The sequence below is a fragment of the Talpa europaea genome (genome assembly GCF_964194135.1).
Source record: "Talpa europaea genome assembly, chromosome: 4".
NCBI lineage: Eukaryota > Metazoa > Chordata > Mammalia > Eulipotyphla > Talpidae > Talpa > Talpa europaea.
The window spans coordinates 29,693,867-29,720,546 of NC_140070.1; the positions used below are offsets into that span (position 1 = coordinate 29,693,867).

At 39.1% G+C, this 26,680-nt stretch overlaps 1 protein-coding gene across 3 annotated transcripts in view; it reads right to left on the reverse strand.

Annotated features, from left to right (window-relative positions):
* PSD3 (pleckstrin and Sec7 domain containing 3) overlaps positions 1-26,680 on the reverse strand; it is a gene marked incomplete at both ends in the record, with an annotated part of 417,861 nt that overhangs the window by 282,116 nt on the left and 109,065 nt on the right. For 2 of the 3 annotated variants that reach the window (XM_084231037.1, XM_084231038.1), the window contains one exon: positions 20,713-20,815. Coding sequence is in view for 1 of the 3 variants with exons in the window: in XM_084231033.1 (XP_084087159.1) it covers positions 20,713-20,821 (109 nt within the window). Of the gene's footprint in view, positions 1-20,712; positions 20,822-26,680 lie in introns of those variants that run through there. The other variant, XM_084231033.1, reaches the window with a different exon arrangement.

Sequence of the window (26,680 nt, forward strand, 5' to 3'; positions counted from 1 at the left end):
CATTACTGACAGATGAACCAATCAAAACAGCCAGTTTTACAAAATGCAATGTTTTCATTAAAAGGAATATTTCTAAATATTTAAATTTAATTGTTTGAAAATATTTAAATTTAACTGTTTGAATATTTAAAGGAATATTTTTAAATAAAAGCATACCTCAAAACTGCAACCAATGCTTTTTAATGAACAAAGTATGAGATTTATTTATAAAATATCTTTTAAAGATTAATTTATTGATGCATACAAGAACTGGGGTACAGGCCAGAAGTGTAGGTTGGGGAGGTGAGAGGATTCACCAGAGACAGAGTGGAGAACAGAACAGGCAGATCGACTGAATGCACTGCTGAGGGGAGCAGTGGACAAGTTAGGAGAGGTCTGCTGTGCCATGTGGGTAGCTCCCTGGCCAGGGATCAAACTCATGCTGCAGCGGCTGCTGATTGCTTCACAGTGCTGACACTTAAACCCTTGCACCACCCAGGAGGCCACATTTATAAAATATTTTGAATAGTTGTTTTGTCCATATCTTCTTATTTTCTATATTGCTGCTTTAGTGTTTGGAGTCTTAATGTTTCCGAGGCAGGCCCTGCCAGGGCCAGCTATTTCCTGGAGATAGCAAAGGACTCACCTGAGAGCACATCTTGGGTGTCCGAACCAACTAATGGAGAGCCACATCCCCAATCATCAACTTCATCTATCTTCATTTACTAACCTAATATTCCCCCTGCCCTAAATCACCCCAGATCTGGTAATAGAACCACCCTATAGACCAGAATGTAGGAAGTTATTTAACCTATCCAATGCTAAACTTACTCAGGTGTCTACCCTGCCTCACCCATTTCTACCAGCAAAATGATGCTCTTGCCTACTGCCTGCCTCCTCCCCCATGTGGCCCATGTATTGTAAATGTAATTAAGAATCAGTGGTAAAACTCTTCAGCTGCCCTAGAACTGAGAAGATGCTCCAAGTCAGATGCCCTAAGAATACGCTGATGAGTGCGATGGAACTAAGGCATCTTCTCCACACTACAAATGGTGTGGATGTGGATGTAGAAGGGGCAGAGGAGCAGGAAACCACACCAACATTTAAGATTCCTAGGGTCCAGGAACTGGGCAGATACTTTTCATCCCTTGGGCCCCTCACCATCTTCTAAGTAATCCTTACTATATGTGTCTGCTCCCACCTGGCTGGTGGTTAAGAAGGAAGCTCTCAACAGAAAAAGACCCTATCACAGGTGTCTGTCACCATTTACTCAAGAGTCTACTATATAGTAGACACCCAATTAACTGTTCAGGCATACCTAAATATAAAACAACCCTAAATAACTATGGTAACCCATTACTTCCAATAAACTGCAGGTCACACTGAATACATATGCTTTGAGGATCAGATTCACTGATCAGATTCACTGATCAAATGGTTTCTGTCATATTTTTTATTTTGTTAATGTCACACATGTATAAAATCATATACTATACAAAATAATAATAAAGAAATGCTTGCTTTTTATTCACTTACACTTTGGGAATTAATTTCTTCAAGCTTTTCACATGCAATTGGTCATAGGACTTCGACTAGCACTAGAGAGGCATTTGGGGTTATATTACATCTTCAGTTTTGTCTTAAGTTGAGATACAGCAATTTTTAAATCTGTGTGGTGCTGTTACTGGAAACTCTATCCTATTCTGCAGTATCTATTCACTTTATGTATTCACACTCTAATCACTTACTGAATGACCTTTAAAAGTCATCTTTAAAAAGCCAGTTCACAGCAACATCCAACATTTATAACTTTAGAATCATTTTCCCAGAAATAACCTGTACATGTATGTTAAATTTGTTTTCTCTCTCTTGTTACACTTGTTTTAGTGGTCTCTGTAAGCAGCAACCAGCATGATCTGAATTGTTTCAAATTACGGTATTCTTTCCAAAAATTTTTTGTGCTTCAAAACAATCAAAATGCTAATACAGAAATGGTCAAGAACTTGAATATAAGAGTACCTTCTTTTCTTATAGCTTTCTGAGGAAAGCATCCTTATACTAATCTGACAGGACATTAACTAACACACAGGACATTAACTCTTCATTATAAATCAAGAATACAAAGTCTAAGCAATCTAGTCAACACATAATTAGAAGAAAAAGAGAGCAAAAAATATTCCTCAGACCAAAGTTTAAAAGAAAAAAAGAAGTAATTCAGTTGGCAACCCAAAAATAAGAGCAGAAGGAAACCAACAAAACCATTACTCTATACTGAGCTTCATTCTGGTCTTTTATTCTAACATAGTTAGGCAATTTTAACTCCCCCCCCCCTTTTAGTTGCTTGTATTAACTATTTACAATATTACTTATATCTTATTTTTATTAATATAGAAACCATGTAAACATAATTTTTAATGGACACACAGTATGCCACTTAGTAACATAATTTAATTATTGTTGCATAGTCTGGTTATTTCTGGTATTATCCTAGACTCTTATGCTAGTTAGTGGTTAATGTGATTAAAATATAAGCTCCACTGACATTAAAAAAAACCTCCAAAGTCAGTGGTTTTGTGACTGTTTTGTTCACTGCTGCAACACATGTCACTGAGATACCAGGAAACATAAATGTCAAACTGCAAGGTTGATTCAAGATGGCATAAAACTGGAACTGCAGGTAATGGGGCAAGGAGAATTTTTACTGTCAGTTGAGAAGCTGCTTTCCTTGTGCATAGGGGCACAAGTGGACTTAGAACCCCAAGGTGTCAGGGTAGCACAGGAGCAGAAGAAAAGCACATCCATATACAAAGATCTGAAAGGCAAAATCTCTAAGAAACTGAATCTCTCTCAAGGTAGAAAACTCCAAGTGTTCAAGTGGCATTTAAGTGGGAACTGGAGGTATTCAGAAGGGCCCTATAAGTTGCACACATTATGATGATTTCTGGCTAAATTTTAGTTAAACTAGGATTATAATCCTTTACCTTATAAACTTCTTGCTTTACTTTTTCTTTGTTTCAGTAAGAAATTATACTTAAAAATTCTCATCCTTAAAATAGTGTAAAAATATGAATAAGAACAAATTTTTAAAAAAGAGAAAAAACAAAAAATAATTTTTTAACTCTCACCGTGTATCATTCATGCTCAGCACAACATAACTTCCACCTCTCTGTGGGGAATATTAAGGGTTTTGGTTTGTATGCTGGCTGCAGGGACGCAGAACCAGACAAACCTAGACACTGGCCCAAGAGCAGAGCACAGGCTGATCAGCCAAGGGATGGAGGGGCATAGAATTTCTTTGACAGTTGTCTCTCCCACTGGCCATGGGACAATCTGCTAGGCTCTGCTGGCTTCTTCTGTCATCCACTCTGCTGTACTCCCGCTGCCCTTTAACTACAGGTACTAGCAAGAATTGATTAGTTCTCAGCTCTCTCCCCTTCTCACTTAATATGCTTTGCCTTCTAAAATGCAAGAACGTGAAAGAAACATCTATCATCTAACAAACAAACAGGTATGGTGGCAAGTATTCTAAATGAGTGAATACAAAGAAAGTGCTTAAAATAATAGCCAGCATGGAGAAAGTGTCCAGTGACAACTAGCTGATCATTACTCTACTGCTGTGAATCAGCCTTTGTTCCGTTACTTATCATGTGATTTGGGCAAGTAATTTTGCCTCTTTAACTCAGCAGTTAGCAAGCATTTTTGTAAAGGATCAAATAGTAAATATTTTAGCTTCATGGGCCATCAGGTCTCCACACAAATACACAACTCTGCCATGGTAGCAAAAACAGCCATAAACATTTTATAGTAAGCTAATCCATGGCTATGTTCCAATCAAATGTTCTCTACAAAGATAGGAGAAGACTAGGATTTGGCCCAAGGATCACAGTTTTCCCACCCACGCTTTGCCATGTCATTCCAGTTCCTTTGCCCACTGGCCACTAATTCTCACCTTATTCCCAACTGATGATAGCACTGTGTATCCGGCTTTTCTTTTTAAATATAACAGACATGCTGTATAAAATTAAGAACATTCTGGGCCTCCCTGGTGGTGAACGAGCCAAGTCTCAGCACTATCACACTATCACCCATGGCTGTGGTCTGAGTTCGATCCCCAGCCAGGGGGCTGATCCACATGGCACAGCAGACCTCTCCTGTCTCAACCGCTGCTCCCCTCAGTGTATTTCAATCAATCTGTTCTGCTCCCCATTCTGTCTCTGGTGAATCCTCTCACCCCCCACCTCTGGCCTATACCTCAGTTCTTATATGCATAAAATAAATAAAAATCTTTTTAAAAAATAAAATTAAGAACATTCTAAGAAAGGCACCAGTCTTACAAATTAAGACACTGAGGATAGCGTGGTTAGTGTCTAGTCAGGTCTGGAAGCCAAGGAAAGAATCCATGCTATTTACCACCCCCCAATGCTGCTTCTCCATTGGTCAACTTGGGACACCACCTTTGGGCTTCGCTCATACGGTTATTCCCTCCTCTCTCACTGTCTTATTCAGTCTTCATGTCTCTGCTCAAATCCCACCCCTCCCACAAGTCCTCCACGCCTCATCCAACTCATAATGAGCCCTTTACTCTTAAAATATGTTATCTAGAATTTCCTTTCAGTCCTTATAGTATCATAATTTCATATTGTCTATCCAACTTAATTTTGATTTCATACTTTCTACATCCTAGATAACTGTATCATTGTGTTCAAAAGTTATATGTAGGATGATGATGTTAACTTGCAAGGCAAACCTTGGCTGCATGGACCTAAAACAATTCATCATTCCTCATCTTTATAAAGATTTTATCAAGTGGTCTCTGAATAGTACAGATACCATGTTTCAAATGGAAAAAAGAAATTAAAAATATAAATCAATCCCTTTGACATTTTTAGTATGAGGTACAACTTAAAAAGATAATAAAGATTCAGTAACTGAATTACTTAAAAGAGGCTATTTCATAATACATTATTAGTGTAGTGGATTTAGGGTGATAAATTGCATTTGTAGGACTACAAAAATATAATACCTAACTGATTTTTTTTGTTAACCAAATTTCAAAGAAGTTCTTCTCAACTTTTCTGGCATCATGGACTACTTTAAGAGATCAGCAGATCCTATCCTGGTAAAACACACTCAGATGACTATTCACACTAACTTTGCATGAAATTTCTGAGGCTCACAGACCCTCTAAAGTTAGGAAATCCTGCTTCAGAGGGTCTCAGGTTAGGTACTAAAAGTTCTCTCATTCACCTAAGAAATTTTCTCTTTAACTCATATCATTCAAAGAAATTTCTTTTTTTTTTTTTTGAAGATTTATTTTTATTTATTTATGCATATAAGAACTGGGGTATGGTCGAGGGTTGGGGAAAGGGTGAGAGGCTTCACCAGAGACAGAGTGAGGAGCAGAACAGGCAGATCTACTGAAATATACTGCTGAGGGGAGCAGCAGGAGAGACAGAAGAGGTCTGCTGCACCATCTGGTTTAGCTCTCCAGCCAGGGATCAAACTCGTGCTGCAGTGGCTGCTGATAGCTTTTTAGTCCTGAGACTTAAACCCCTTGTGCCACCAAGGGGGCCTCATTCAAAGAAATTTCAGTGTACCAAAAGGATCTGACCATAATTTTTTTAAACATTTTTTAAAAAGATTTATTTATTTATGCATACAAGAGCTGGGGTACAGGGCAGAGGTGTGTGTGTTGGGGGGGGGGCAGCGAGAGGATTCACCAGAGACAGTGGGGAATAGAACAAGCAGATTACCTGAAATACACTGCTGAGGGGAGCAGCGGGCGAGACAGGAGAGGTCTGCTGTGCCATGTGGGTTGCTCCCTGGCTGGGGATTGAACTCATGCTGCAGTGGCTGTGGACAGCTTCATAGGTTGCGTCTTAACCTCCTGCGCCACCAGGGAGGCCCTTAAACATTTTTGTAAAATAACTATCACACTCAAATCAGAAGATGTCAAAGACCTTAAGTAGTAGGGAGAGAAATTTACAGTTAAGAGCAAATAAGGGGGAGGAGAAGAGAGACCTTGTCAATGACAGAAATTTCAGTTTCATTTTGGCTGGGAAAGCTCAGCTGGACCTGAGAGACCGCCATGTGTGTGAGAAGCACAGCATAGACTTTATGCCAGCAAGTATTACTGCTCACCTTGAGCATTCCACATGGCAACTTCATATCCCAAAACAACTTAAACTAAGAAAATTCAGCATGAGCAACAGCTGTAACTAAACTCTTTTGAACTCAAATATCAGTGCAGTAACACACTGTTGAATTCAACAGCAGACAAATGAACCATATTCAGGAGACAAATTATCATATTCAGATATTAATGACATATGGTTGCTGACTTTTAATGTTCTTTCATTTAAGCTCTTTATAAGGCAAATTTGTTAAATATATTGCTAAACAGAATTTGATTTTTCTGTCTTCTGCATTCAGTACACAAGAATGAGAACAAGGTATCACCAAAATCTGAATTTTAAGATTCAACATGAAATGGTTGAAATCAAACTATCTGTAGACGTAATCCACACTGAAGATATAGATAAACTGATGAATGTGCACTGAAAAACTGCCAGTTCCAATCAAGGTAATCAGGTATTGTCTTTATGAAAGAAAAACCTGTAAAGTAGAGCCTTTCAAAATGACTGTCATAAAAGAGGCAGACTCTAAAGGTACAATGGAGGCCCCCAAGAAAAGGACAGTCAGTCAAGTAGAGAGTGGCAGGGGGGTGAGGGGGGAAATCTGCTCAGGACAGGGTTTAAAGATACACACTTCAAATCTCCACTTTCTGAGTGGATACTAATGGTTTTCCATAATCGTACTTTAATTCAGTTCTTCACCTAAGTCCATATTCTATTGTTTTCCACACCATGTCCATCTTCTGCAAAGAACAGTCTCCTCATTATTTCCATATATTCCAATGCCATCTGTCCTTCCAGGCACAGAACAAGTCAGCCTCCCTGTAAGGAGCCTCGTGCCCTGCTCTGCTCTCTCCTCTGCTGTTAGCAGCATGATGACTACACAGCCAGCTTCCCAGCGGCTCCAGATCTAAAGAGTGTGTCTCTATCTACACCAGTCCTCTCTCCCCTTCTCTTTCCAAAGAAGACCATGTCTGGATTCTATGCTGGACCTTTAGTACAGACGGAGTCATTGCTCCTAAGGTTTATACCAGTTTATCTGGTACTTAATTACACATCATCTTCCATTTAGTGGATGTCGTCTTGCTTATAAGAACATTAGCTTCTTAGAAACAGTGATGAGCAGTATTTAGCAAATACTAAACTAATAAATGTAGAAATCAATCAAATGCATTAAACAAGAAACACTTATTTTGTGTGTCCTCCCTATTTTTTTTTAACTATCTAGATATAAGAACCAAAACTATAGAAACCTCTTTTCCCAACAAATTCAGGGGAACCAGCCACCATACAAAGAATCTCTAGTCATTTTCCTTTTAACAGAAAATTTAAACAAGCCTTCAATTTATTTTTTTAATTCTATTCTATTTTAATCAGGACTAACTCAAAGTTCACCAAGCCAGCTGTTCCAAGGACAATTGAAAGGACCATATTCAGATATTTAACAGTCCATCTGCGAAAGGATGAGATCTCTAAATTACTTTTTCCTAATCATTGGGTTTGGCATTGAATGTTGACTTATTCCTATTCATGTGCTAGGACTCCTTTTAACCAACAGAAACCAACTGTAGAGCAGTACCTGATTATGCTGAAATAAAAGCTAGCTGTACCTTAAGATCAGACACTGCTTTATTAACACTACTGTCTTACCACGTGAACTAACACTGACTGAATATTTCACTACTTCAATCCACGAAGGCACAGGCACAAGGAAGAAAAAACTAACATTGGGGGGAGGCACAGATAACAGAGCTGTGAATGAAAAGCTACATGGTCTTGCTCACTGATGTGCATCTTGCCAAGAATCTTCTCTAATTCTACAATGGTGAGAACAAATAGAAATTTTATGTTTCAGTGTTTTAAGTTTTTGTTTTTCTTTGTTTTGTTTTTCACTTCTACCATATTCCTGGCATTATAATTTCCAGCTGCTGGGAGGGAAGGGTTAGGGTGGTCGGAAGTTACAATGCAAGGAAAAGGAGGTAGGCTGGCTGGTCGAATTATATTGGATAAAGAATTCAGACATTTCAGTGTCCTGAGACAGAGAGGACTGCCCCACCAAGAGTTTGCTTTCCTCTGAATTTAATGGCCCGTAATATTACCAGTAAAAAGGAATATGTATTAAGAATCTGATGCCTCAGGCCATACCTCTTTTCTTTCCAAAAGAAAAGTGTAAGGAGCTATCGTGCTACATCTATATCTGTCAAGAAAGAAGGAGTTAGGGGGTCTCCCTGGTGTTGCAAGGGGTTGAGCATGGTGCTATGAAGCTGTCCACAGCCTCCGGAGTGCAAGTTCAATTCCCGGCCAGGAAGCTACCTACATGGCACAGCAGACCTCTCCTGGCTTGCCCATTGTTCCCCTCAGTAGTGTACTTCGGTCATTCTGCCTGTTCTGCTCTCCACTCTGTCTCTGGTGAATCCTCTCTCACCTCCCATGCCTCTGGCCTGTACCCCAGTTCTTGTAATCATGGATAAATAAATCTTATTCTTTTTTTTTTAAAGAAAGAATGAATGAGTTAGATAGGCTAGGAAATCATAGAATCAAATAGCTAAAAAAGTTTTAAATCAAAGTTTTAAATCAAAAAAGTTTTACCCTCAAATGATATCTAATACAGATTCTAATACAGAAGTGCAACATGTAAAACAGATAAAAGAGAGGTGCTTTGGGTTAACTGGGGGTGGACCATCAATACATAACATGCCCTCCTCCTCCAGCCTACAGAGAGACATGGAAGCCTTGTTTTAAAGACTAAAAACGTGAAGCTGGAAGAATTCAACAGTTTATTCACTATTACACTGCCAGTCATGACAAAGTCAGAATTACAGCCCACTTTCATGCAAAGTTAGAAACAGGTGGTTGGAGTATAGTACACCTCGCTCTGATTCTGTATGAGGCTGCTGGGCCAGATGGAAAGACTTAGATTGGAAGTCACGCTGGTGTTGGTATCCACTTCCATGACTTACTTGCTTTGAAATTACTGAACTCTGTGAATCCATCTGTGATCTAAGGGTAGGGGGAAGGGTTTGAAGGGGTAAGGAGAATCTAGTATCAGAGGATTCTTCTGAGGTTTAAAGAATAACTAACACACAAATGTCCTGACAGAGTATCAGTTTCACAGTGTGTAAAATGTTCACTTCTGCATGCATTATTTGATAAGACAGGAAAAGGCATCTTTACCCTTGCCTCCCAAATAGCATTTAATTTTACAATTCACATCACATAAAGATACTCACAAGTGTGTGTGTGTGTCTGTGTGTGTCTCTCACTACTCAATATTATTACAATTGAGCAGAGAACTGTTCAGAATTGAACGAAAATATTAAAAAAAATAATCCTATTCCTATTGTCAACCTACATCACAATTTAATATAAATCAAAACAAATGCAACAACTAAAAACTTACCAGTTAAGAAAAAGCCAATTCAGGACTTTCCATATTAGTCTTTCAATTATTACATCCCCAATAATATTAATTTCTTTAGATGTCTTTGCAAAATTTGTAATTAAAATCACATTGAGATACCGCCTTATACCAGTGAGAATGGCACAGATCAAAAAAAAAAAAAAAAACAAGCAACAACAAATGCTGTCGAGGATGTGAGTATGTGGTGAAAAAGGAACTCTTCTGCATTGCTGGTGGGAGTGCAAACTGGTCCAACCACTATGGAAAGCTGTCTGGAGTTTCCTCAGTCTGCTAAAAATGGAGCTACCATACTACCCAGCAATTCCACTACTAGGGATCTACCCTGGAAACCACCCAAATGCCCAAAAATAGATGACTGGAGCAAGAAGATATGGCATATATACACAATGGAATATTATTCAGCAATCAAAAAAGATAAACTCATGCCATTCGCAGCAAGCAACGTGGATGGAACTAGAAGGAATTATGCTCAGTGAAATAAGCCAGAAGGAAAAAGAAAAATATCAGATGGTTTCACTTCTAGCAGGAATATAGGGGAACCAAATAAGACATCAGTGTAAAAAAATAGTAACAGTACAAAACACAACAAAGCAAAAATGGACAATTATAAATCAGAGACACACTGCAGGGGAAGAGGAGGGAGAGGGATCAGAGAGAGGGAGGGAGAAGCACAGGGGACTGAGGTGATGGTGCACAGGTGCATTGGTGAAGGAAATTCTATGGGGACTACACCTGAGGGGGTGGGGGGAAGAAAATATTGTTTGAGAATGAACAATGATGTAATAAATAAATAAATAAGTAAACAAACAAACAAAAAAGAAGTCTTTGCAAAATTTATATATAAAAAAGCAAAAACAACATTCCAGATAGGTTTCGGCTACTATTTTAATGCATCTTATACTTAAGTGTTATTATTATCAGGCATGCAAAAATATTCATCTGAGTATATAGTCAGCTAACAATTCTATTTCAAAAACTTACATGTTTTTGCCATGAAAATTCCAACTCTTTAATTTCCTAACATCATGAGATTGAGACACAATAGATTAAAAGCATAGCTGTATACCACTGGAATTTTTATAAATATCACATTAGCTAAAACAGACAGGAAGAAAACATATTAACTAACCTCCAAAGCAAATTTGAAAGATGTCTGTTAGCAGCAAAAGGAAACAACACGTCACAATTTGAGCACTCCTGCTAAGAAGTGTTACACGCTCTGTCCACCGGAGGGTAGTGTTGTTTAACTAGTAATGCGACTCAGTAAGTAGCACTCAGGAATAAATCTTTCTACTTTCCTACCAAAGTTTTCAGAAAACAACAACAACAACAACAACAACAAAAAAAAAAAAAAACAGTGAAAGAAAACCTAGACATCTGCTGACAGCTCTCTGCAATTAGATTAAAATGATAAAAAATGGTCGCCCACTTTCAAATATTTGTGTCCCCATGAATGTATCACACTTCTAGTAAGATTATTGTAAAAGCAACATAAACTCACCATGCCTAATTCCACATGGCCAGGGCCATCACAGCTCTGGCCATTCCCTCATCCTCACTTGTATCCTCACACTAAAGCTCAAAGAAGGTGGTGATGAGTGGCGGCAACTGGGACCCGAACATTTCATCTCGAATATCAAACCATTTCATGTTTAGGTCATGCTAGTCCATGTATTGAATATCTGTGTCACCATAGCCATAAAATATCTTCAATTAGCAGTAAATATATCCAGAAATTTGATATGAGAGATTTAGTAACTGTCCTGTTACAGTGACAAAAGCCCAGAGTGGGCTGCCAAGGAGCAAAGGGCAAAAGATATGTAGAGGACACACCACGGGTAAAACCACCATTTACCCTGAGTGAATTTAAGTCATGTGATTTTTTTTTAAAGATTTATTTATTCATTTATATAAGCACTGGGTACAGTGAGAAGCACAGGAGGGTGAGAGAAATCACCAGAGCCAGAGCGGGGAACAGAACAGACAGACCGATGAAACACACTGCTGAGGGGAGCAGTGGGCACGGCAGGAGAGGTCTGCGTGCCATGTGGGACCCTCGCCGGTGGCCAGGGATCGAACCAGCGCTGCAGAGGCTGTGGTAGCTTCGCAGCCCAGCGCTCAACCGCTGCGCCACCAGGGGAGGCCCTCATGTGATTATCTTTAAGTTTAATCGAAACAACTTTTATGCACAAACACATCCAATTGATATAGACACATAGGCACACACGCATATATATTTCTCTATTGCGTTCACTTTCCTCCTAATTGCTAGAAGCTTATCTTATTTTTGGCATAAATTACTCCCTTCCTGCTAAATCCTTTTTCACTTGTTTCCCAAATATCTTTCTGTTCTGATTTTCCTTCTATCTTTCTGGTTGAAAGTGCTGAATTTCTTTTGAGCTTCTTTTTTATTTCCTTTAAATAGATTACCTTTTCAGCATTCCCGTGTAGCTGTGGTCATGACACTAAATGAGATGCAACTGAAAGTGTTTTTGGTCGTGTCTCCAAAGTATCCTTAATACAGATAGTGCAATGCCCTTTGACCATGCTTTTCTTCCTTCCTACTCTAGCGATGTGGCTAGAGCTCAAGCAGCCACAGCAGAAGATGAGAAATGTTCGAAGGATAGCAGACCAAACAGTCCAAAGGAGTTGGGTGGCCCAACACAGGGAACCACCATGGAGCTCTGGAGAAAACTGATTTATTTAAGCCCATGTATGTGTGTGTGTGTGTTTGTGTGTGTGTGTGTATACACCTTCCTAACAAGGTACACTGCATCTAGTCTCACCTCTCTCTAACCCCTATGCAATTAATTATACAGTTTCCAGACAGATTTCTAAAACCCAATATGAAGAATCAATCCATTATATTTAAAACTCACTGTCCAAAACATCTTTCTTCCCAGCACCCATCCAACTCATCCTCAGACACTGCTCAGATAAGCAGCTCTTCCAGAAGTATTCTCTACAGTCTAATTCAGGCCACTTCTAAAAGCTCCCAAGCTCCCCATTCCTACTTCTACTATAGCCAGTATCATATTAGTTAGAATCATCATTTTATCTATCTGTTTTCCCAACCCCACTTCACAATCAGGCTGTATATGCTTTATCTGTGTATCTCTAGCCTGGTAACTTAGGTACTGTCCTGAAGAAGAAATCACACTCAGGAGCACCTTTACTGACTTGAAGGAAGTTTTTGGCATCTGATATCTGACATAAATGAAAACCCAGGCCTCTTGATTCTTTGCCCAAGCCTGTTTCCAGTACATCAGCATTTCCCCAACTGTGTTCCAATAACATCCGCTTAGGGAATGTTAATAATGCTAGTAACATGCTGGTTTCCAGTCACTCAAGACGATTTTCAGTCAACCAACCATGAAACTTCCTCCACCCTCAGTCTCCCCAGATGACCTGACCCTCTGGCATCTGCCTGGAAGGCGGACTACCTGGGCTCCACTCTTGTTCCACCTCCTACAACTCGCCCTTCAGAGCCAGCACCAGCATGCATCTGGGGAGGACACCCCACTCTTCCCCATACTTTTAATGAGCTGCTAAAATTTGCCTAAAGATCACCCTTTAACTCACCAGTCCTTTATTCTCCTTTCTAACAAATACAACAGTAAGAATTTAAAGTGTACATGGTGATGATTTGCTATTCATATACAGTGTAAAAGAAAGAATCTGAATTTTTCATGAGCATCCCAAGCAGCCAAGACGTCAATGCATCTCTGCTAGGAGAGCAGGTGGACAGAGCAGGGCAGGGCAGGGCAGGGCAGCGCAGGGCAGGGCAGGGCAGGGCAGGGCAGGGGTGGCAGGATCCCCACTCATTCACCTGCAGCCTGAAGCAACTGTCTCCAGCCACCTGGGGGTGCAATACAAAGAGTACCATTCTCTAAGCATGACATGAGCTGGAAAAGGTCCACAGAGTTCTAAGATTTCCTGGAGAACTACTAAATTAGTATTTCTAGCAGAGGTTCACAATGGACATTTTCTAAACATCTACGGGTAGTCTGATGTAGACTCCTGGTTAAGAAATATTATTTCAAAACATCTCTTTAAGAATGAAAATACCTCTGCATAGCAAACATTTTGCAGTACCTTCTTTATTATTATGAACTGCCTAAATATAAAATTCAAAATGATTTACTAAGTGCAGTATGTTTAGTAGTTTACTAAATGTAATACAAAGAAGAAATAAAATTAAAGTGATTTTCATTGTGTATATAGTCAAATGCTTATATGGACGTAAAGGCAGGAGCATCCTGGAAGCAAGCCTGGAGTCTAGACTGACACAGGTGTGCCACTCAAGAGCATGAGCACTGCCTTGTGGGATATATTTTGAAATGATGAACAATTTTTAGTAAATTTCCAGCCAAAGTAAAATCTTCCCTTAACTCACATGGCAATTACAGTCCTATAAAATTCACTGACATTTAAAACCACAAAAAAAACATTTTTATTTTTACAATCAAATCATGTTTTCCTATTGACATGACATTATCTTTTAAGTCCATATCATTAGATACCTGGCTTTGGCCTACCTGAACGTCCAACATGATGTCTGAAGTCATGTAGCACTATCCTGTGCACTTAAAATGCCTAGCATTCCTGGCCACCCATCAAAGGCCACAGGTTAACCCTCATCCCCAATCACAGTGGCCATGTAAAACAGCTCCACAAATTTCCACTGCTTTAAAAAAAAAACATTCAACCTCCCCAAGCAGTAGAACAGAGGCACTTGTATCAGGCTACAGTGTCATCTTCCCTCATGCTGCTCACTTACATTGTAGCAACTCCATATTCTCTGTTTGATTCCACTTATACAACATTTTCCAAGACAAATATCTACAGGAATTCTAACATAACACAAGTTGCTGATGAAGTTCCACATAAAAGAGTAAACATTAGAGATATGAAAAATCTTCCTAAATTCTTGAAAAATCTAATACAAACTATTTTTTACAAACAAATCATGTTTTCCTACTGTCATTACATTTTAATTTCAGATATGTCCTCTCATTACCTGACTGGTGTTCAATTGAGAGTGGTACCTCAGCTTTGAAATACCTCAGCTTTGAAAGTCCATAAAGCCTATCAAACTACAGTTCAAATGTATTAAAGGATTCCACAATGAATTCTTTCAGTATTAAAGTGGTTTATAAATAGTTCAAGTAATTACCTTTTAAAATACAGTAGTTCTTAAGCCTGTATATGCATCATAATCATCACCTGGAGAGCTACTTAGAAGTCTAAGGAGTCCGGGTCCCCTGCCCACAGATTCTGATTCATAAGCCTGGGGAAGGGGGTGCTCAAGAAGCTTTATTCTTTTTAAATGATCTACAGTGGTTCTCATGCTGGCAGGGGCAGATCCACTTGTGACTCCTGAAACTTACACAATTTGGGGGTGCTCTATTTAAGAGAAAAGAAGAAAGAATTGCTAGGTCTCTCAGGCCTTAGCAAAGTCCCATGCATTAGTTTCTTAATAGCCCCCCCAGATGCTAGTCACCTCTGCAAAGCATGATACAGTAAGTGCCATTACTGGAAAATCTAACCAAAAGTGTAAAGTCATAGGCTGATTTCAAAATGCCACACATTATATGATTCCATTTATATGAAATGTTCAGAATAAACAAATCAATAAAGACAAAAATAATTACTGGTTGTCTACTGTAGGGGGAAGGGCAATACAGAGTGACTGCTAGTGGGTGTAGTCTTCCTTTGTGGGGTGATGAAAATGTTCTGAAGTTAATTATGTGATGGATATACAATTCTTTGAACACACTAAAAATCGTTAAATTTTATACTTTAAGTGAGTTCATTACATGGTATATAAATTATATTTCAATAAAATTATTAACAAGTAAACCCACTTCTGGACATACATGATTAAAGGAAATAAAATCATTATCTCAAAGAGATTTATGCACCCCACATAAGGTATTTTTCACAACAGCCATAACAACTAGTGTCCATCAATAGAGGAACAGATTTTAAAAATGTGGTGTATATATATAATTGAAAGTTATTCAGCCTTGACAAAGTTATTCAGCCTTGCCATTTGTGACAATGTGGTGGACCTTGAGGACATTACACTAAGTGAGTTAAATTAGACAAAGACAAATAATAGCTCCTGATCTCATTTATATGTGGAATTAAAAAAGTCAAAATCAGAGAAATAGAGTAGATTGATAGTTACTAAGGAGGTGGGGGAAATGGAAAAATATCAGTCAAAGGATATAAACTTCCAATTAAAAGTTGAGTAGGGCCTCTCTGGTGGCACAGGGCTTCAAGTCTCAGCGCTATAAAGCTGTTGCTAGCCACTGTGGCATGAGTTCGCTCTCCAGCCAGCAGACCTCTCCTGTCTCACCTTCTGCTACCCTCAGCAGTATATTTCAGTGGATCCACCTGTTCTGCTCCCCACTCTATCTCTGGTGAATCCTCTCACCTCACTATATCTCTGGCCTACACCCTAGTTCTTGTATACATAATAAAAATAAATCTTTAAAAATAAAGTTGAGTAAGTTCTAGAAATATGTACAGCATGACGACTACAGTTAGCAACACTGTATTGTACCCTTAAAATTTGCAAGAGGATCTTAAATGTCCTCACCATACCAAAAAAAAAAAAAAAGGTTGCTATGTATGGTGATGGATGTGCTAACTAGCTTTAATGTGATAATCATTTCACTATATATATATATGTATACATGTTAAATCATCATACTGTACATCTTAAACATACACAATGTTATCTGTCAATTATATCTCAATAAAACTGAAGAAAAGTAATTACTTAAGCTTCTGGGTCATTATGGCATGCAGGCCTCCTCTTCTTCTCCAGACCCTATTAAAATGGGCTATTAAAAACCAGCAGATCTCAAAAGAAACTAAACTCATAACAGTGCTGAGAAAAAGAGGAACATTAAGCCAAAGCTTTTAATGAGTTTTTCAGAATAAAAAGGACAGGGGTCATAGCCATACACAGAATGAAGCAGAAGTCATAACCCAGAACTAACCCAAGGGCCACAGTCATCCTAATAGTAGAGCCACAGAGAAGCTAAATAAATATCCAGAGTTGGCAGGTATCCACACGTGGAATGGGAAGTAGAACAGATGTCACAGTAATTAACTAAAGAATAATCTAGAAACCAGCTTCCACACTGGCCCCTCTCCCACCTTCCTCCCACACCCAGATTTACCAGCATCAAGGCATTTACCCTGGTATAACAGGCCCACCTGCCCCTTTGCAGGCTCACACAGCTCACCTTAACCCACCAAGATTTGTATTAGCCCTGCCTATATCCAGGGCAGAGGCCTGCTGGCAGCACACTCCACATAGAGAAAATCTAGCTATGTATATTTAAGTTATGAATGGAAAAACAAACTCCAACAGACATTTCAGGAAAAACAATGCTTCCAAGAAAATTTCCAAGACTGAATGAAACAGACCTGACCCTGGATGAAGCAGAAATTCGGGGAAACTAAAAGGTAATCTTAGGAAAAATATCTACTTCTTTAGAGAGATTCAAAATAGACTCTTCATAAAAGAATAGACTGCAGTGAAAATTTGGCAATAAAAGAGTAGGAAAGAGCTCTTAAATTATAGTTACCAAAATAGAATTTTTATCAGGAAGAATAGAAGGTAATATTTTTAAATAGGAGCAAAAAATTAAGAGACAGATTAATCCAATTCAGGAGCACCAATATCCATTTAATAGGAATCTCAGAAGTAAAGACCTTAAAAAAAAAGTGGAGGGGAAATAAAAAAAAAAAATTACAATGCTTCTGCATGTGTCTTGCAGAAAGAACAATTAAAGATTCACATCTCTTGACTTATTAGTGGGCTGGGGTGGAAAGAACCCAAAAAGTGTCCATAGAGAAAGCTCAGATGAAGACAATGGAGAGCAGTGATGGACAGAGCTTAAAAAGAAAATTGTCATTTTCAGATATCCAAATCATTAGAAAATTTACTAACCCAGAACCTAGTATTACTAAGAGATAGATCTACCTTAAAAAAAAAAAAAAAAATGAGGGCCTCCCCGGTGGCTCAGCAGTTGAGGGCTGGGTTGCAAAGCTGCCCGCAGCCTCTGCAGCGCCAGTTCGATCCCCGGCCGCCGGGCGAGGGTCCCACAGGGCGCAGACCTCTCCTGCCGCCCGCTGCTCCCCTCAGCAGTGTACTTCATCAGTCTGCCTGCTCTGCTCTCCACTCTGATTCTGGTGAATTCTCTCACCCTCCCTTGCTTCTAATTGTACCCGGTGCTTGCATAAATAAATAAATAAATCTTTAAAAAAAATGACAGGAATGAGGCAAGGAATCCAAGAAGCAGCACATTTAATCAAGAATGCAATAAAGAACTTTGTTAAAGTCTGAGGAGAACAGCTATATAAAGGTCTAGAAAACTTTATGCACAAATTAGAACAAGCTGTCAGAAGGTTCTGACAAAAATGTCTTCAAGATGCAAAAGAATGATCTGTTACAGATAATACAGCTAAACCTAATGGCAAAGACAAACAATTCGTCAGTAATTGCTGACCTGTGGCCCTCCCCTCATTCTCGCCCCCTCTCTGTCAGGGGACCTCTTATTGGCCTTTGAGCAGCAGAGGCTGCAGACAGAAGATCCACTTCTCCTTCACATCATCTTCACTTCAGATCAAGCTGCATTGCTAGGATTCTGCATTTCATAAATGCCAGTGCTAGGTTTATATTTCTAGAGGCAACCTTGAGTGAAAGCACAGATTTCGTTATAGCCACAGAACAGAAGGTAGATGCCATAAGCCTTGTAAAAGTAAAAGGAAGGGAGGGAGGCTGAACACAGGACTCCCGGAAGCACTGGTTCTCACTGTACATGAAAAGCTGTGAGACCACTGCTTACACTGATGGCTGAAGAAAGAGTCCCACAGATTAATACTTAAAACCATAAAAGGAACCAAGAGAAAAACTAAAAAATACAACTTTTGGTATTGTGGGGTAGATATTCATTCATGTGGGACAAATTCCTCATTTTTAGTATTACCGAATTAATAGATACTAAACAGATGAATAGTCCAGAAGTAAGTATACCACCTATGAGGCAGCTACCAAAAAACCCTTTTCAAAAATAAGTAGAAGGGACAGGAAAGAGTAGGGGGAGGGAATCAATATGGAAATGTCACTGCTACTGGGAAGCAGGACTTGGATCCAGGCACAAGAATAGTTTAATACGCTGTATTGTACATTTGAAAGTTGTTCAGAAAGAAGAAGTTAAAAGTTCTCTTCATAAGAAAAAAGAATTTTGTAACTATGTACTATGTATTGGTGGCATGATGACAAATGTAAACTAGATTTATTGCAGTGATCATTTTGCAATACATACAAATATCAAATAGTTATGTTGTATACCTGAAACTAACAAAATATATACATCAAGTCAATTATACCTTGATTAAAAAAAAAAAAACTTCAAGAACATTTTTGAAATACAAAAAATTGGCCATCTTGTGTGAATGTCTGTGTGTGTAGGTGTGTGTACATGTGTAAAGATACACAAAAGAGTAATTGCCAAGTCATTTATATAAACATGCATCTCATACCCCTTCTATAGTAAACAACAGCTCTCTCTGACTGGTTCAAATTTCCAAACCAACCCCTCTTGATTTATCTATCTAAATCAGTGCTTTAGTAACTTCCTTTTTGAAATATCTTAATAAAATGAAAACCCTTTGCCCTGTCTAAAAAGGTAGGGTCCAGCATGATTTTGCCCATTTCTAAATGGTTATCTTTCTAAACTTATCTCTCACTGATATGCTTTGCAAACCCGACTAGGCTATTCCCCTCCCTGTTCCTCAAACAATTTATATTTTCTGCCACCACACCCTTGCTCAGGACTTTCCCTCAATCGAAAATGCCCTTCACCCAAACTCTATTAATCAGAATACCAATCATTCTTTAAGAACTAGTTCAACTTCCACCTGCTCCATGAGGTCATCCCCAGCCCAGGTGAGAGCAATCACCCCTCCCTCCAGTTACTTCAAGACACACTCCTCCCTAGTCATGAAGAAGCTTCTAAAGGGCAAAAACTACCTCTACTACTTCTTTGCAGTCTCAAAGTGTCAAGCACAAGTGATTAGCACAGAATACATATTCATTAAATCCATTTTCTCAATAAGTGTTTGCCTGCCTTCCTACCTGTAGAATACCACCACACTAAAAACAAATGATACCAATCATTTTTGCCTCAGCAAGTAAGATTTAAATTATCATTCTGGGGTGTCCCTGGTGGTGCAAGGGGTTAAGATGCAACCTATGAGCTATCCACAGCCACTGCACCACCTGTTCCGGATCCCCGGCCAGGGAGCAACCCACATGGTGCAGCAGATCTCTCCTGACTTGCCCGCTGCTCCCCTCAGCAGTGTATTTCCATCGATCTGCCTGTTTTGTTCCCCGCTCTGTCTCTGGTGAATCCTCTCATCCCCCACACCTCTGGCCTGTAGCCCAGTTCTTGTATGCATAAATAAATCTTTAAAAAAATATAGAGGGGCCTGGTGGCACAGCAGTTGAGTGCTGGGCTGCAGCGCCGGTTCGTTCCTCCGCCACCGGCAAGGGTCCCACAAAAAAATAAAAATAAAAAAATATAGAGTGTGTAGGTCTGGGTGTCCTGAGATAGTCAGCCCACTAACATGATGATGATGATTGAGATAATAGCAGTAAATATTTTTATACCACTTTTTACCTAGCAAGAGGTTCTAAGAACTTTACACATGTCGATTTACTTAATTTTCAAAAGAATTCTGAGACCAGTATACTACAAGTTTATGGTTGAGAAACCAAGGCACAAACTGATGAGCTAACTTACTCACGATCACACATGTCATAAGTTACAAGGCCAGAATTCAAACTGGGAAAATCTAGTCGAGAGCCCAGGCTCCCAACGTCTCTTTCCTACCTAACTCCCAAGATAAGCTAATATTTCCTTTATCTATTATTTTTTTCTCTGCCTGTATTGCTGTTTTCCTAATGTATCCACATTAGTCATCAAAACAATCTTCTTAAGATGAGGAATTCAGGAATATAAGATGCGACTTTTGTAAGCAGTTCCAGGTAATTTCAGTCCTTGGTCTGAAGAATTCTCAGCTTCCAAAATTTGAAATTTTAGTGGCCGTTCATATCTGTTACAGAAAGGGGGAGGACAGGAAAACACTTACTAGTATCTGGAGTTTTCTCTTCAGGTCTGCCAAACAAAAATTCATATTTGGCCTTGGCAACACTCTGGGAATGTGCTGATGCATTATTAACCCAAACAAATGTTTCTGCCTGCAAAATTAAGAGAAACAAAAATTGTTAAAAATACATTTTTAAAAAATCATAAAGCAATCAGCTACCAAGAGAACAGTGCAATTATGACATATCTACTTGACAGAATGCTATAAAATCATTAAAAATGAAAGACAAAGATCAAAATACAGGTTAATCACTGCAAGTTTATGACTATATTAAAGAGAAAAGCATGAAACCTATAGGGAAATAATGAAAAACAAAAAATTCAATGAAGGTTGTTACTTTTCTGCATTTAGTAAATAAAACTATTTAATTTTGAATACTTTCCAAGTGATTATCACTACCCCACAGCCCATCTGAAAAATATTCTGTGAGTGGGTTCTACTACAATACACCAAGAAAAGTAGTCTTTCCACAAAAGAGATCACATTTTTATATAATCAAGAGCCTCACTCTGACAGGGTACAGACTAAAAGTTCCAGGAGTATCATTTATACTAATTGTCCTAAATTTGAGCATTCACTTAGTGAGCTCTGGAATTTCTAAAAGTCTCTAATTTGAATGAAAAACTACAAAGATGATGGAAAGTGGTACATATTATGACTGTGAATTCCTCTGACATTTCTATCTACTTTAAGCAATTACCAAAAATCAGTAATGCCTCCTTCTCTGGCCTAGGAATTGGAGCAATTAAAAATAAGTAACAAGGTAACAATATCAAAACACAATGATATTTGTCCCTAGTCTAATCAGGGAATTGGGGAAACTTTACTCTAAACTCAAAAATTAACCAGGATCCCAACAGCACCCACACTGGTGTCCACCCTCAGAATGTGAGACACCTTTTCTCATGTATGAGCAGCCACTGACCACCTTGGAGGAGAGAGCATGAAGGGTTTAACAGCAACCAGGCCACTACTTCAAAGAGGGAAATTTTATGACTTCTACTGTATGCTTTGGAGCAGCAATGATTGACTGTAACCCATGATTGAGTTTTAATTCCATCATCCCACTATGGACCAGTTCGGTGGGGAGGACACTTTGTTCTTCAATACCAATATTGAAAAGCTAGCCTGCATAATTTTGAGACAGAAACTTCTTAAAAGAGCTCTGCAATCACTTAATGTTCGTAATGTGTAAAATTTATCTTTTTGGAAAAGGCACACACTCCTCTTGAAGTTATGTGCTTGATAATCACAAGTTATTAATTATCCTTTTCCCCACAGAGAGGAAATATTAATTTGATGTGTTCAGGGAGCATCAGGATGGTAAAGAGGACCTGGGTCCCTATTTAGACAGGATGGTTAGGAGAGGCTTTCTGAAGAATGAACACGTGCAAAGATGAGAAGGACAAGAAGCTAGGGAAGGACAGAAACAGCCATCTAAGCAGAAGGAGGCCATCCACAGGGCCCTCCTCTATGAAAGGACTAGGCTACTCAAATAACTGAGAGGAGGCCAATGTGACCAGAGAAAAGTGGCTGAATGGGCAAGTTTAAAGACTAGCCAGGAGAACCACAGCAGGAGGTTAACACTAGAGAGGAAGCAAAGTTCAAACACCCAGGGGTGTAAGTGAAAGAAAGGAAAAGGGTTTTAAATGGCACAGTGGTTCATTAACCACTTTTTAAAATATCATGTGGCTGCTATAGTGAAAGTGGACTGGAGTGAGTTGAGAAAAAGCAACCACACCCATTAGGAGTCCAAGTGTGAGAGCATGGAAACTTAGAGTAAGATGATGGCAATAGAAACCGGCTAAAGTAGATGGATTTGAAATATATTTTGTAGGGTGGATCTACAACATTCCGATAAACTGATGTAAGAAACAAGGAAAAAGAGAAATCAAGGATAATTACAATGGGCAACATTTATGAACTGTTTATTCCAGGCCAGGCACTATTCTTTTTTTTTTTTTAATTTATTTATACAAGCACTGGGCACAGTCAGAAGTGCGGGAGGGTGAGAGAATTCACTAGAGCCAGAGTGGGAAACAGAACAGACAGACCGATGAAATACACTGCTGAGGGGAGCAGCAGGTGGCAGGAGAGGACTGCGTGCCATGTGGGACCCTCGCCTGGTGGAGGGGGATCGAACTGGTGCTGCAGAGGCTGCGGGCAGCCTCGCAACCCAGCGCTCAACCGCTGCGCCACGGGGGAGGCCCAGGCCAGGCACTATTCTTATGTAATACGTGACTATCTCATGTAATGCTCAGAATAATCTATGGGGCGAGCACACTATCACCCCAGTCTCACACATAAATAAAAGGAGGCAAAAAGCCATAGAAGTAATCTATCCAACATTGTACAGCTGGTAAGTTATTAATGCCAGGATCAAATCTGAATACAGAACCCATGACCCAAAGGATAACTCCTAGGGATCCTCATTTAAGCCAATTGTGTGCATATATTGAGATGGGGGGCATGGGAAAGGGAACATTATTAATAGCTTAGGTCTTGGTTTGCAGGTGACCTTCCAAGGCCTCAGTGAAACAACAGGAAGAAAATTTTAAAGAAGACATTCATTACTATGGTGCTAGGAAAGAGAAGGAAAAAAAAAAAAGATGATATCAATGAAGGAACAGTTTGTTTTCCTTTTCTTTTTTTTAAAGATTTATCTATTTATGCATGCATATAAGAGCTGGGGTACAGGACAGAGATGAGGGGAGGTGAGAGGATTCACCAGAGACACAGTGGGGAACAGAACAGGCAGACTGATGAAATACACTGCCTAGGGGAGCAGCGGGTGAGACAGGAGAGGTTTGCGTCGCCATGTGGGTTTGTCTCTGGCTGGCAGGGGATCAAACTCATGCTGCAGAGGTTGCGGACTGCTTCATAGTGTGGTACTTAACCCCTTGCACCACCAGGGAGGCCCAATGAAGGAACAGCTTTTAAGAAACTACATGAAGATCACTTTTTGGCATAAAAGTCTCAATTTAGTTTAAGAACAGTTCCCTAACAAAAGGTTCCTTCTGAATAGGGTTCTTAACCTTGGTTCCATAGGGGCTCATCAATAAAATTCTGGAAGACTGAAGTCAGATGGTGGGGGTCATATTTTAATTTTCACTTATCTTAGGCTAAAATTTAGTACTGTTTTCAAATATCAATGTACACAATAAACAACTGTTTCATTAGCAAAACTGTATTTTTGTCATCAATAGAAATTATAGCCATTTTCACATCAAGTAATAGTTAATGGAGATATTGTGAAACATGATTTATTCTTATCCCTACTTTGAAAGACACTAAATCTTATCATCAGGAAGAAAACACAAATATTAACCATTTCACAAATTGGTTGATTATTTTGGTAGCCAATATAATTGTTTTCTTTTGCAAATCTAAGTATATTATGATACACACTTCAAAAGCATTATTCTGACAAGAGACTCAGAGCTTTCCCAGACTGTCAAAAGAAGACTGACAGACCCTGCTCAGGAGCGTGTGTCCTCAAATTACAGCTCATGGGCCATTAGTAGCCCTTGTGTAGTGGTGATGATCAGACTTCTATGTATGTAAGTATATACACACACGTATACATGTAGCAGAATAAAACAAACTACCGGAATTGCGAGCACAGAGTAAAAAAGTGTTGTTTTATAAAACTTCTAAGGCACAAAAATATATTTCTCACCATGGGTCATGATCAAACTGTTTGAAACACGTGGCTCTAGAGTAGTTCTCAAACTTTTGCATGAATTAGCATCACATATAGAGTTTATTGAAACAAGTATTGCTGGGGTTCACCAAGAGTTTCCTATGCAGCAGGTTTGGGATGTCTGTAGTAAGAATTTGCATTTTCTAGCAATTTTCCAACTGATACTAAAGCTCCTGTTTTGTGAGCCATTGCTCTAGATTAATGTTTTTCTACTTTACTCGATATATGAATCACTTGGGAATCTTGTTAAAATATACTTGACTAGGTATGGGATGGGACCTAATACTCTACATTCCTCAAGTAAGTTCTCAGATGATGGTGATGCTGGTCTATTAGCTCCCTTTAGCTAAGGTCTGAAAGACAGGCCATGTTCAAAGTATATTCAGACACTCCTAGAAAACAACCATTTTTTTTTATCTTTGTACCACATCTTCTTGATCCAGTCATCTATTTTTGGGCATTTGGGAAAACAACCATTTTTTAAAGGGATGGTCCACCCAGGAGTAAAACCCACTAAAAGACTCCATAATAATAAAACATTCCATCTGTGACAGATGTGGGGACCCTAAGGCCCACTATTCAGGCCAAATCAAAGCATTAACTTTCCCTAATGTGTCTAGTGAAATAAAATCCATTCTGCTTACATTAGTTATTCTATTTTTTAAGATTTATTATTTATTTTATACAAGAACTGGGGTACAGGCCAGATGCGCAGGAGGGTGAGAGGATTCACCAGAGACAGAGTGGGGAACAGAACAGGTGGACTGACGAAATACACTGCTGAGGGGAGCAGTGGGCGCGACACGAAAGGTCTGCTGCACCTTGTGGGACCCTCGCCGGTCGGCGGGGATCGAACCCACATTGCAGAGGCTGTGGACAGCTTCACAGCGCGGCGCTCAACCGCCTGCGCCACCAGGGGAGGCCCTACGTTAGTTAATCTTAAACCCTTGAGCCTCACTGATACATCCTCTTACCATGCCAATGGTAATAAATCTTCACCTATCTGAACAACAGTTTTTGCCACTCTCAGAAAAGTTGTATTTGAAAACAATTGGCTTGATGGAAGACCCATTTAATTTAGCACTACTTTTTCCTTCTGTATCACTAATTGAATAAAATATTTTCTTTTCTTTTATCTCAGTCATTTTAGAAACATAAATCTTATTAAGAAGTATGGCCTTGAAGTAACAGTAGCAAGTGGACCGTCAGTTGATTCACATTTAAAACCCAAGTGATACTTACAAGTAGTCTTTAGACTTTAGCTTCCTTATCAATAAAGAGTACTATTCAAATTTCTCTCTTATAATATCTTTTAATTCTGAAGTGCAGTGATTCTTCACACTTAGGAACCACCTTCACAGATATTTCATTAAAAAGAATAACATAAATCTTTTCCTTGTAATAAAATTACAATGACATGATGACCAAAAAATGCATGCCTTGCATAACAGTCTTTAACTTGCATTTTATATGGCTTTTAACTGTCTAGCTATGAAATAAATCAAGAGAAAAAAGTAGAAAGCTACAAGCACACAGTGGAAGAAATTTTCTGTTTATTTGGGAGGAGAAGGCAGAGACAGGGCAGCGCCAGTTGAGAGTAGATGAGGGTAACACACTCCTTCCCTTTTTATTTCAATTCAGTATGATGTTCAGAGGTTATAAAAGCCTCCTAGTCAGATGTGTATATTATAAAGTAATACTTCTGATCAGAGAAGATTAAAAAGGAAATACTATAAAAATATTTCCTAACTCAATTAAAATTAACAATTCCAACATGCACACTCCACATTTGATCCTGCTCAATCCTATCTGCTTCCAACACCCAGCAGAAGTCAGACCCATGGCAGCAGAGCACAGCACATGTCAAGCCAAGCACAGGCAGGGACAAGAAGCTTAATGCCAACACTGCAAAAAGCAATGATCAGGTGGTATGGGTTGAACTGTGTCCTACCCCCAAATTTGTCAACTGTAGTCTTAACCCAGTAACTTAAATGTGACTGTGTTTGAAGATAAGGTTTTTAAAGAGATAATTAACTTAAAATAAAGTCACTAGGGTAGGCCTTAATTCAATATGACTGGTGTCCTTTTAAGAGATTGGGACACAGACACACACAGGAGAAAGATCCTCTGAAAATACCAGGAGAAGGCTGCTATCTGCAAGCCACAGACAGGCCCCCAGAAGAAACAGCCCTGTGACACAATGATCTTGAACTTCTAGACTCCAGGCCTAGGAGAAAATAATTTTCT